Source organism: Vanellus vanellus (genome assembly GCF_965231255.1).
Source record: "Vanellus vanellus genome assembly, chromosome: 9".
NCBI lineage: Eukaryota > Metazoa > Chordata > Aves > Charadriiformes > Charadriidae > Vanellus > Vanellus vanellus.
This window is the reverse complement of record NC_138914.1, coordinates 21157095-21169808: the sequence shown is the minus strand read 5'-3', so window position 1 is coordinate 21169808 and position 12714 is coordinate 21157095. Positions and strand designations below refer to the sequence as shown.

Sequence of the window (12714 nt, the reverse complement as noted above, 5' to 3'; positions counted from 1 at the left end):
TTGGACTCGCCATATAAACTCACTGTTGGCGTGTGCCATGTCTGCAAGAATGCAGAATTCGCCCACAAGAGGCAGAATGCGCCCGCAAGAAGGCGGAATTCGCCCGCAAGAAGGCGGAATTCGCGCGCAAGAAGGCAGAATTCACCCACAAGAAGGCGGAATTCGCCCGCAAGAAGGCGGAATTCGCCTTCAAGAAGGCAGAATGCGCCCGCAAGAAGGCGGAATGCGCCCACAAGAAGTCAGAATTCACCCACAAGAAGGCGGAATTCACCCGCAAGAAGGCAGAATTCACCCGCAAGAAGGCGGAATGCGCCCGCAAGAAGGCGGAATTCGCCCGCAAGAAGGCGGAATTCACCCGCAAGGAGGCGGAATGCGCCCGCAAGAAGGCAGAATTCACCCACAAGAAGGCGGAATTCACCCGCAAGAAGGCGGAATTCACCCGCAAGAAGGAGGATGAACGCAAGAACGCGGAATTCGCCCGCAAGAAGGCAGAATTCACCCGCAAGAAGGCGGAATTCACCCGCAAGAAGGCGGAATTCACCCACAAGAAGGCGGAATTCGCGCGCAAGAAGGCAGAATTCACCCACAAGAAGGCGGAATTCGCCCGCAAGAAGGCGGAATTCGCCTTCAAGAAGGCAGAATGCGCCCGCAAGAAGGCGGAATGCGCCCACAAGAAGTCAGAATTCACCCACGAGAAGGCGGAATTCACCCACAAGAAGGCGGAATTCACCCGCAAGAAGGCGGAATTCACCCACAAGAACGCGGAATTCGCGCGCAAGAAGGCAGAATTCACCCACAAGAAGGCGGAATTCGCCCGCAAGAAGGCGGAATTCGCCTTCAAGAAGGCAGAATGCGCCCGCAAGAAGGCGGAATGCGCCCACAAGAAGTCAGAATTCACCCACGAGAAGGCGGAATTCACCCGCAAGAAGGTGGAATGCACCTGCAAGAAGGAGGAATTCGCGCGCAAGAAGGCAGAATTCACCCGCAAGAATGCGGAATTCGCCCGCAAGAAGGCAGAATTCACCCGCAAGAAGGCGGAATGCGCCCGCAAGAAGGCGGAATTCGCCCGCAAGAAGTCAGAATTCACCCACAAGAAGGCGGAATGCCCCTGCCTCGACGCAGCAGGGTGAGAGCAACGTGTCCCTCCCAGAGCCTGGCCCTCTGTGTGTGGCGGTGGTCCGCGTGGGGCCAAGAGCGGTGGCCGGGGGCGGCAGAAGCTGACCCCAGCGCCCCGGGGCCGGGCCCCTCCATTCCTCAGCACACGGGGCCCACGCTGGGCAGTGGGCACCTGCTGGGACAGCCCTGCCTGCAATGCCCCCTTCCTCCCTGCGGCCTCCAGCCCTCCCCATCAGCCAGCTAGGCAGGGGCAGACGGGCCCCGGGGGGCAATCCCTCAGGGACGCGTCCCCCGGACCCACAGAGGTGCTCATTCCCGGCGCCCTTTGCTCTCTCCCCTCCAGCGTGCATGCTGTGTCGCTGGGCAGAGGCTGACCCAGTTATCTGTGGGCAAAAGCTGAACAACCATGGGCTCTGTGCCCATGAGTTTTGCCTGGTGAGTTCCTCTGGGGCTCCCTCCAGCTCCCCGACAGGCAGTCCCTGCCTTCCTCTCCTCATCACCTCCTCATCTTTTTCTTTCCTGTAGTATTTTGCCAATGGCCTTTTTCCACATCGGGTCAACAACAGAGGACTCATGGGATTCCTCCTTGAGGATTTTTGGCATACAATCGAGCAAGCAGAACAGAAGGTGAGGACCTGACAAGAACAGGGAGATTTATTCCAGGAGAGGCTTGCTGAAGCTTAGTCCAAACCCCAAGGGAGAAATCCCAGCCCTCCCAAGCAGCTCTGGGACAAACCCCTTGCTCCCAGCAGCTCTGCCGAGGCTTCTCTTTGGCACAGCAGCCTCCTCCGCCAGGCGGATCTGCAGGCTGCAACCCAGCCTTGTCTCAATCCGCTGATGGGGGCTGCCGTGCTCTTTCCAGCACTGCTTCGTCTGTGGCGAGAATGGGGCCACCATCACCTGCTGGCACATGGGCTGCGACCGTAGCTTCCATCTCCCCTGCGCCATGGAGGGTGGATGTGTCACGCAGTTCCTTTTGGAGTACAGGTACCTCCTCTCCCCTCTTTGCCACCACCGGGGAAGGACCCAGCACTTCACACCTCACCCATCCCTTTCCTCTTCTCCCCAGGTCCTTCTGCTGGGAGCACCGCCCAGAGCAGGAAGTGGAGGTGGCTCCAGCGGAAGACACCACCTGCATCGTCTGCCTGGACCCTGTGGAGGACAGAAAGTCCTATGGCACCATGGTGTGCCCAGTGTGCAAAAACGCCTGGTTCCACAGGGGCTGCATCCAGGTAGGAGTTGTACCCTTGCCCCCAGGGCACGGCAGGCGCTCAGCGTCAGCAGGGTATCACTCGGGCTCCTTATGTTCCCCCTGCAGGGTCAGGCTCTGCACGCCGGCATTACTTCTTTCCGGTGCCCGCTCTGCGGAGACAGGGATGCATTTCTCTCGGAAATGCTCACCATGGGGATCCGGATCCCCTTCAGGTTGGTGTCCTTCTGCCCGGTTCACAAGACAGGAGGGTGCAAGCGCTGTGCCGTGCCAGGGCCTGCCGCAGCAGTCCTGGCTCTCCGCTCTCCCGTGAGTCTGGGCTTCAGCTTCACGGAGGAGTTGGAATCAGGGCAGGGGAGGGTAGAGGGGGTATGCCCCGCGTCTGCCTTATGCCGGGGCTGCGCGGGCTCATCAATTTTCCTTTCTCCATCAGAATGCCATCATGGGAGGACGGCCAGGCGTACGCAGCACAAACTGAGAGGCACAGCCGCTGCGACGCCAGCGAGTGCCTGTGTCCAGGAGGCAGGGAGCAGGCAGAGGAAGAGGGGTAAGTTGCCAGCGCTGCACCTCGGGGCCCTGCACGGGATCTCTGTCTCGCCCAGGACTCGAAGAAGAAGGACTGAGAACTAGAGCTCTGTGGGACAATCCCATGCCGCGGTCACTTTGACCTCACAGCCATGAACCCCTTTGCTTCCACAGGCCATGGGAACTGCTCCTGTGCTGCTCCTGCGCTGCCAAGGGCACCCACAGGCGATGCTCCTCTTTGAGGAGCAGAACGGCCAGATGGGAGTGTGACAGCTGTGCTGGCCCGGGCACCGGTAAGAGGCAAAGCACCTGGCCAGGCAAGGCCTGCAGTGCGTGCCCAGGGTGGGCTGGGCAGAGCCTCTCTGCTCCAGGACGGCTGGGGGCACCGCTCTGGCCTGGCCTGTCCCGGGCCTGGGTGCTGTGCCCTTGACCTTCCTGCTTCCCCTTACAGCCTCCAGTACCAGCTCGGCGCTCGCTGGCTCCAGCACTGCCACCCAGGCAGGAGTGGGGTCTTCCCAGGGCTCCCCGGCACCCAGGACCAGCAGCCGCAGCAGCACCAGACAGGCGGCATCAAGGCTGTCCCACGGCTTCCCAGCACCCGAGAGCGGCAGCCGATCCAGCCCACCTGGGCCTGCCCGCACACGAAACCGCTCCCGGTTACAACGTCAAGCCGGGACACCGTACAGCCGTCCTAGGCGACAACATGGGAACAGCCGTGAGCCACCCCCAAGTGCTGAGAGCAGCACCCCCAGCCAGGCGTCGCTGAGCCCATCCGAGAGCTCGCTGGCATGCAAGAACAGCAGCTCCAGCACCGCCAGCCAGCTGCCATCAGGGTCCTCCAGAGGCTCCCCAGAAGTCGAGAGCAGCAGCCACTCCAGCCGCCCTGGGCTCATGCAGGAGCGAGATGGCTCCCATGTGCAACGTCGGGCCCAAAATCCCAACAGCCAGCCCAGAAGACGCCGTGCCAGGAGCCGTGCACCCCCATCAAGTGCTGAGAGCAGCACACCCAGCCAGGCGGTGCTGGGGCCATCCCACAGCTCCACAGCTCCTGAGACCAGCGGCCCCAGCACCACCAGCCAGCTGCCATTGGGGTCCTCCGGCGGCTCCCCAACGCTTGAGAGCGGCTCCAGACCCACTGGGCCCGTGCGGGTTAGAGAAAGCTCCCGCCAGCAACGTCGGGCCCAAAATCCCTACAGCCGGCCCGGACGACGACGCAGGACCAGCCGTGCGCCGTCCCCCAGTACTGGCCCTGATACCCCTCCACAGGCACAATAAAGTTGGCCGTTAATCTCAGCACTGGGAGATTCCACGCTCGTTTATCGGCTTCCTCCTCCTCTCCCCTCCTCCTGGGCCCACAGGGTTGTCCTCTCCCTGGGACTTTTTGCCTTCCCAGACCCCCCTCCTTGCGGGCTGGCCTTAGCCGGCTGCCAGGCACCATGGCCGTGCGCGTGGGGCCTTGCCAGCCCCGCAGCCTGCTCAGTTTTCCCGGGGGAAGCTCACACCCAGCCCTGGGACGGGGTGTCTCTGCCCCTGACCCCGGGAGGGCCGTCTGGCTCAGCAAGGACTGAGCGTGGAGCGGGTCCCACGGTGCGGGCCCGCCCGGCGCCGCCGCCCGTCTCCCAGCAACGCGCCCCCCCCGGCCGCCATGGCCCTCGCGGCTCGCCGTAGCGCGGCGGCGGTGGCGGCGGCGGCGCGGCCGGGCCGGCGGTGAGTGCGGCGGCCGCCGGGCTTGGGGCGCCTCGGGTTCCCCCCTTGCCCAGCACCGGCACTGCGGGACTCCCGCTGGCCCTGGCCCGGGGGCTGCCCCTGCCGCTGGGGCCCGGTCCGGGGAGTCTCGGGCGTGCGGCTGGTCTCGGGGAGTGTCGTCCGGTTTTGGGGGTGGGAGGCGCCCGATCTGGGGGTTGCTTCCGCGCCTGGCGGGGCGTTCAGGGCTTTGGGGGTTTTGGGCAGGTGTAGTGACGGCCCCGGCTTTGTGGGTGTCTGTGGGCATGGAAGGTGCCGCCGGGTTTGGGGGGTGTCTGTGGCTGCAGGAAGTGCTGCCCGGTTTAGGGGGTGTCTCTGGGCTTGGGGGTGTCGCTGGGCATGCCGACACTTTCGGGGGTGCTGCCGGCTGTGGGGTGCTCCCGGTTTTAGGGTCTGTTCCAGGATTTCAGCCACGCTGGCTGATATTTCTGGTGGGGGGGGTTGCTGCCCGGCTGGGGGTGCTGCAGCAACCCGCCCTTGCCATGAACGTAGAGCAGCATCCCCAGGGGCGCGGGGGGGTCTCTGCCACCTGGTTGCCTCCCTGCTGGCTTCATCCCCGCTGCCTTGGCGAGAGCCGGAGGGCTCGGTCAGCAGCTGCTGGACAAAGCTATGTTTGCTGGCCCAGCTTCTCGGCCTCCTCGCCTGTCTCCGGACGGCTCCATTTAAGATCTGGCTTCCCCCGTGTTGTTTATTCTGCCCTTCTATTGGAAGCTGCCTGCCACGGCCCAGGGAAGGGAGTTTCACCCGTGGCCAGAGCTGGGTGTCTTTGCCAGAGCTGCTGGGGCCAGTTTTGCGAATGGCAGATGTGTGTGTGTCCCTGCTCTGCCCTTTCTCCCACCTGTTGAAAGCAGCATCTGCTCCAACCGGAAAAAAAAAAAAAAAAACCAACAAAACACCAAAAAAACCCAACCAGTGCATATGTTTGGTGCTAGTGTGGCCATGCTGCACTCTGCCTGGGCATTCAGGCTGTTTCGGCAGCGCAGGTGCCGGGCTGGCCACCCTTGGGAAGAGCTAGGGGCACTCCCTGCTGCCTTCAGGTGTTTTTAAATTGTCCTGACAGAGGTGAAATCATGTCTCTCACGTCTAAAGTACTTTTAGGATAGTGCACATTGTGCACTTAGTAAGTAGCAAAATAGGAAATACAAGAAACTGTGTGAAGTTAAATACAAAAAAAAACCAAAAGCAAACAAATAAAACAAACCTCCACATTTCTGCTGACTACAGAAAGTGTTCAGTGTCTCCCGAATGCAGTAATACAGGTTTCGGAATATGTGAGAGATGTGTAGAATAAAGTGGAAAATATCTGAGCGGAGATGTACTTCAGCGTTCGCAAAGTTCTTAACACTGAAAACCACCCTTGAGCGCTGTGTCTTATATTTACTGTTATGAATAATTATTGGTTTATATTGCATAAGAATCCTCTTTGGTGGCAGCAGGGTCACTGTGCTAGCTGCTGTATTGATACAAACAAAAAGATAAGTCTCTCTCCATTGCATGTACCTTACTTGCTTAGGTGATTTTTGCAATTATTTTTGTTGATTTTGTTTAACCTGACTTCATGTGGAAACCATGAAGGGAGAACATGTGGATAGTCCTTTTTTTGAGCACAAACTATGGGTGTTCTGTGGACAACTTAAACTTGCTAATGCACACTTTTTTTCAAAGTAGAATTGTCTAATCTTTCTCTTGAATAAAACACTGTTTGTGTTTCATAGTCTAGTTTCTGTTAGGTTTGGAAACTGTTTTACATCATCAGTGAGAGGCAGTACAGGCTGTTTCGGCAGCACAGGTGCCAGGCTGGCCACCCTTGGGAAGAGCTAGGGGCACTCCCTGCCACCTTCAGGTGTTTTTAAATTGTCCTGACAGAGGTGAAATCATGTCTCTCACGTCTAAAGTACTTTTAGGATAGTGCACATTGTGCTGTCTGTTCTGCTTTGGTAGTAAATGATGTCTTTCTGTTTATAGTTTAATTGTTTTATTCCTTGTTTTGAGTCTCTGATGCAGCTTGTTCAGGACCATTGATCCAGGCTGGTTTTTGCTTTGTTCCTTTGCTGGGGTGGCCCTGAGGGAAGGGGCTTTGGGAAATCCTTTCCTGAGTCTAGCTGAAGCTCAAGTGATCTTCTGCCAGTGGAGTTGCTGTGGCACTTGCCTCACTTGGCAAGTTCACTAACTTTTCTTGGGTTCACCTTAGTTTCTGCTCTGTATGAGATTGCCAGAAAGCATTTAAGTCCTGCAGCCTTTGCTCCTGTTGCATCTTCCTATTGCTCCGTCTGTCACAAAGCGGTTTGTTAGACAGCTGTCTAGTGAATGAGAGAGGCTTCCAGTAATGGTCAGCTCTCGGGACAGTCAGAAACTGGAGAGGGGTGTGACCTAACATTTTGAAACTGGATGGAACTACGAACTTGAATTTATTGTTTTTGTCTTGGCACATGTCAGATCAGCACCCTCTTCATTCTAGTGATACCAGGAAGGGTCATGAATCTTTAGTCTCATGGTAGATTTTCACCTGTAAACGCTTCTGCATGCTCCTACCTGCATCTGCTTTTGTCCCTTTAAAACCGACAGCTGGGTCTCTTGCTTTGTAGTCAGTGTTCATCTGCATTTGTCTCATTCATTCTCCCTCTCTCTCTGTTTTGGGTAGCTGAATAATCTAATAATCTGTTAAGCAGAAGATTAACCAGGTGCATATTCCTGTCCTAAAGAATACAGTGCAGGAGAGAAAGGCAGAAGTGTCTCATCAGGACATGAGGAGAAGTGCGATGCAGTTGCCAGTTTTGGCAGTGTTTGGCAGTGGTGGTAGCTGCGGCCCTGTGCTGGCTCAGTGCTTCTGGCTCAAACTTGGCACAGAGGTTGCCTGTGGTTCTGGCTTGGTTCTGCCTGTGCCTTTGGTTGTAGTGGGGTCTGTGTGGTTGGCTGGCCAGAGGCTGAATGCCTTGTCTGCTTTAGGAAGATTTTGAGCTGTTGGATAGGTGGGCTTGAGAGCGGGCTTGGCAGTTAGTTGGCTTTGGGCTCTTATATGATGTCGTATGTGCAAGGAATCTGGCTATTTTTTGGCTTATCCCTGTTGTTCAATCCAGGTACATCAGCCTCCAAGAAAGGGAGAAGTCTAAAAGCAGCATCCTCCTCAGCAAGTTTTGCTCTAGGTGTCTGTTTGTCTTATGTCCGCTCTAGAAGTGGTGCCTGTGAAGAATGACGTCGAGAGGTGCTGGGACTGCTTTCTCGAGGAAGAACTACAGGCTGAGCACCGAGCCAGAGAAGTCCAAGGCCACAGGTACGTGCCGTGTAAAAGCAGGACCGCTGCGGATCAGCTGAGTCCCCCTTGCCTCACTTGAGATCAGCTGCCTTCCAGTTGCAGTTACCTTGCTGATGTGAGGTGTGGTGGGGCTGAAACTGAGTTAAGTCCTGAGCTGAGCTGAGATTTTGGGAGGGACGTTAATGTAGTACTAAGGAACATTCCTGTAGTACTAAGGACTCCAGAAGCTCATGTCACAGTGCCCTTTCTTTGGCACGCAGCCCTGCCTCATGAGACTGGAGAATGTTGCGTTGCCTGCCTTTGTTCCATCTGGTTCAGGGAGTTCCCCTTCCAGGATGAACAGCTTGTCCAGATCTCAGATTAATCCTTTTCTGGGAAATTTTGGTACCTGCTAGGCAGTCTGTTTTCTCTTGGACTCACCGATCCAGCAGAAATGTGCTTACAAGACTGCAAATCTGGCATTTGAGGGCACTGTTGCACCCAGAAATAAAGCATGCTGCATCAATGTGACACTAGGGATTGTTTTGCACAATGAAAGCTAAAGTGAGGCATACATCATTAAAGAGGTCTGTGGGTTAGACGAGATGAACTGCATCTGCAAGCCTTTTACCTCAGTGTCTTCTCTAGTGCAGTTAAGAGATGTAAGGTACTTAAAATGTCCAAGGTATGGATAGGGCATCAGAAATTGCAATAGTGATAAGATTTTGATTTTGATGTTTTATAAATGAAATTGGATTCCTCCCTCCAGCTTTTGAAGTTCCTTTACCTGGTACTTCCAGATACAGCAGGATTCCTGAGGATGTAGTTCCACCTGCAGGGACCAATTTGTAGCCTCCCATTTGCTATCGTAGAGCAGCTCACGTTGGAAAGAGCCCGTGCCGTGCAGATGCACCCTGTAATGCTTGACTCTAGGGCTGCTAGTGAAGACAGTAAGACAATAAATGACTTATTGAAACTGCATTTTCCACTGTGATGATCTGCAAACTGGAACATAACTTTCTCATAGTTACCAGTTTCTTGCTGGTACATGAAATTAATGTTTGAGTTTACCTCCTGACTCCTTAAGCTTATTTCCTCTCTGTTTTTCACAAGGGATCGTGAACAGCAGGCTGCTGAATGATTATCTGCATCGCGTCTTTACCAATGCTGATGGGAACCAGCCAGCAGCTGCTTACAGGTATCGGACTTCTCATTTGCTAGATGGCAAACGGTGATGTATCAGTCCCCAGATATACAGCACTGCAGTGAAAGGAAAGATCTTTTAGTGCCACAGTGATCTTTGTTAAAAGCACAGCAGGACTGTGTTACAGAAATTACTCTTAGGTCTTGTCCTTTAATGGATTTTTCAAATTGCAGGGCTTGCTTGGAAGGATTCTTCAGAATTTTTTGCATGAAAAACTCCATATACAAAATCACTAGGCAATATTTATGAAATAAACAGGCAAGTAGGCATTCACCTTCTTGTTCCTGTTCCCTCTTTATGTGTAAGGAAGTGTAAAATGCACAGTGTAAAATTCCTACAGGAATGAAAAACAGGTCGTCAGTGCCCTGTAAACTAAAGGCAAGGCTGTTACTGCTATATGGAATACCATACATTTCTCAGGCTGTGAAACTGTTGGTACTTTTATTATTAGGTGTCACTAAAGGAAAAGTAACACAAAATTCCTGCTTAGTGTCAGGGTTTTTTTTTCTATTTGTTTTCAGTTCTCCTTCAGCTTGTAGCCCAGAAACCAGTAGCTTTGGATGAGAAAAACTTCCCTTGGGTTTAGCTCTTTTGCCAGAGGCAAGTCAGACAGGTTCAGGGCAGGTAGGAGTGTGGCAGAGCAAGGCAGGCGTGTAGCTCCTGCTGGCTGGCGGCGCTGCAGCGTGGCCGGGGTCACATTCCACGGGCTATACTTAGCACTGCCAGCTCAAATGTGAGCTCAGAGCTGCTAAAAATAGCTCTTGGCCCTCTCCACTCTTGGTGAGCTAGGGTTATGGCGGGGGGGAAGGCAAAGTGGGTCATGTTACTTTGCCACCAGCTCTCCTGCCAGCATGCCTTGGAATATTCCATCTGCCTGAGCATTTTGGGTTTCAGTATTTCTAATTTCTTTGCCTGGTGATTAATGACTTGAAAGCACAGAACTGATAGCTTGTTGAACTGGTCTCTCTCTCTTTTTTCCCTCCCTTCCACCCTTTTCCCTGGACTTTGCTATTTGGTAGAAAGCCCAGTAGCAGTCAAACAGGTCTTGAAAACAGCATTTGCCATATGAGAGCAACTTTTATAGTATGACATCTTGTCTTCAGAGGCCTACATTCCTCATAGAGGAGCTCGCTGCAGACATCTCTGGCTATCTCATGCTCTTCTAACCTCCTTCCAGAACTCCTCCTCCATGCTAGGTGCCGATTAAGCTGCTTTGCTGAAGCCACCTTCTCTCATGCCAACCAAAACTGATTCTTTGATTCCACTTCTGTGCATCTTCACATCCATCAGGCTTTCAAAAGGTCTCTCTCCACAGTCTTAGGGAAACCCCTAGTCCTGGAGAAGTGGGAAGTTGTTCCACAGATTACTTTGGAAATGGGAATCAGGGTTAGGAGCAACTCTCTCACAGTAAAAGGAGGTCCTGCTAGAGTCCCTCAGAAGACCTGTGTTGTTCCACGTATCCTTGGGAGTCTTGGAAAGGGAGAGAGCATGAGGTGGGAAAGTTTGCTGCTGTTACAAAGCTATTTAGAGCAAAGTAAATCTAAGATGGTTGTGAGACAGTGACCGGATAGTGAAATGGTCTATGACACTCAGTGTAGGGAAATGCAAAGCGATATATTGAAAGGGGAACAGTCTCAACATTGTGCATAAAACAATGGGCCCTGAGCTGATTTTTACTGCATAGGAATGAGATTGGGGTGGGAATACTAAGTCTTTAATAAGTCAGGAAAAGAAAGTAGAAAGTTAGGAATTGTTAGGAAAGGGGTGTAGGATAAGGAAAATCATTATGCGGCTGAATAGATTTGTAGTTTACGCTCATCTTGAGTAACATGGGGTTCTGGTCTCACCAACTCCAAACGGGTATTTTAGAGTTGCAGGGGCTTTGAGGAAGGGTAAAAGCCAGTCAGATGTCTGGAATGGCTCTTGTACAAGGAACAGCTAAGTAAACTAGCCTTGAAAAGAGAGAACTAGGGGAGGGCAGTATGAGAAAGTTCTCTAAAAGAGCGGCCCAGAGGGGGTGCATGACAGACTTCTCAGTATGAAAACAAAATGGGTTTGGGTGTCGTCAAAGAGAGGATGCTAGGCTAGCCTGACCTTTGTCTGAACTGCTACAGCTGCTGGTGTGATCTTCTCTCTTCTTTTGTATTACGAAATACTTGAGTTAAAAATTGATTCCTGACTTATGCCATGTTTGTATGATGCTGACTGCAGCAAAGTCGTGGTCCACAGTCGTTGCTAGTACATCTGGTTTCTTACTGCCACTGTACCACAGCACAGTTTTCTTACTGCCACAAAATACTCCCAAGCAGACTGAAGATTTTAAGATCCTTTGTTAACTACTTTGCATGTTCACGCTATATTTAGTCCTTGGTTCATTCATTGCCCCAACATGCTGGGCAGCAAATTCCTCAGATTCATTATAAGAAACACGGATCGACAGAACTTCCCTGTTTCGTGTCTCATAGCACAGGACGGTGCGGACACATGTGTCTGGGCTGCAACTCTTTGAAACTTGCAGATAGAGCTTTCTGAAAAGCTCCTGTGCATGTTTATTCCCTAGAAAGCACCTGACGTTCCAGAACCTGCAGGAGCACCTTGACCGGTTGCTAGCAGAGGAAAATGGCTCCGAAGACGGTCGAGGTAGGAGACACTGAGTGTCTGTCCAATTTGTGTTTCTGCTTGTGCTGCCTAATTGAGAAGGCAAGTAGTATCATGAAAGGCAGTTCCCTGAGTGAGCGTTACTCTGCTCTTCTGTGCTCTAATTTATTGTACCTTTAAATCCTGCCTGTGAGGTGCTCATCAGCCAGCCCTGGAGCAGGTCTGCTTGGAGATGAGGGAGGCATATTTCCAGGTGAAAATACCTGGAAAAGCAGTTTTGGGGAAAACATTGGAGATATTTCACTGATAATGATATGCAGTGCCATTGCTGTGACCGGCAGTGTGCAGGGCTGTCCTTGGTGAGAAATGCAGAGGCTTGTTGACAATTTTTACCTACTGGTCTCCACTGCAGGTATTCACTTTGGGCCTCAGGCTGTTGCCTGTATTCTTGCTAGCATCCGTTTCTCTGAATGAGTCAGGAGGTGGCAGGATACAACCTGGCTCCTTTCCTAAAAAGAAGAATTTTTCTTGCTGGCTGCAATCAAAGTGTGATATGGTGGCCAAACATTTGGCTCAGAGTTTAGTTTGGTCTTTGCATTTTGCCAAAGTAAAATTTTCAGGCAGTGTGGAAAACTTAACATATGACATATAGTGTGGCCAGCAGGACTAGGGAAGTGATTGTCCCCTTGTACTCGGCATTGGTGAGGCCGCACCTCGAATGCTGTGTTTGGTTTTGGGCTCCTCACTACAAGAAAGACATTGAGGTGCTGGAGCGTGTCCAGAGAAGGGCAATGAAGCTGATGAGGGGTCTGGAGCACAAGTCCTGTGAGGAGCAGCTGAGGGAACTGGGGCTGTTGAGTCTGGAGAAGAGGAGGCTGAGGGGAGACCTTATTGCTCTCTACAGCTACCTGAAATGAGGTTGTAGCCAGGTGGAGATGGATATCTTTTCCCAAGTAACAACCAGTAAGACTAGAGGAAATGGCCTGAAGTTGCAGCAGGGGAGGTTTAGGTTGGTTATTAGGAAAAATTTCTTCACTGAAAGGGTTGTCAAGCATTGGAACAGACTTCTCAGGGAAGTGGTTGATG

The 12714-nt window shown here is 53.0% G+C and overlaps 1 protein-coding gene across 1 annotated transcript in view; it reads left to right on the top strand.

The window, feature by feature from the left end:
• The first annotated feature begins 7630 nt into the window (after window positions 1-7630).
• RNF123 (ring finger protein 123) overlaps window positions 7631-12714 on the top strand; it is a 51540-nt gene continuing 46456 nt past the window's right edge. Inside the window, exons 1-3 of the mRNA XM_082487717.1 lie at window positions 7631-7865; window positions 8940-9024; window positions 11591-11670. Of these exons, the coding sequence (XP_082343843.1) occupies window positions 7784-7865; window positions 8940-9024; window positions 11591-11670 (247 nt within the window). The 5' untranslated portion in view covers window positions 7631-7783. The remainder of the gene's footprint in view (window positions 7866-8939; window positions 9025-11590; window positions 11671-12714) is intronic.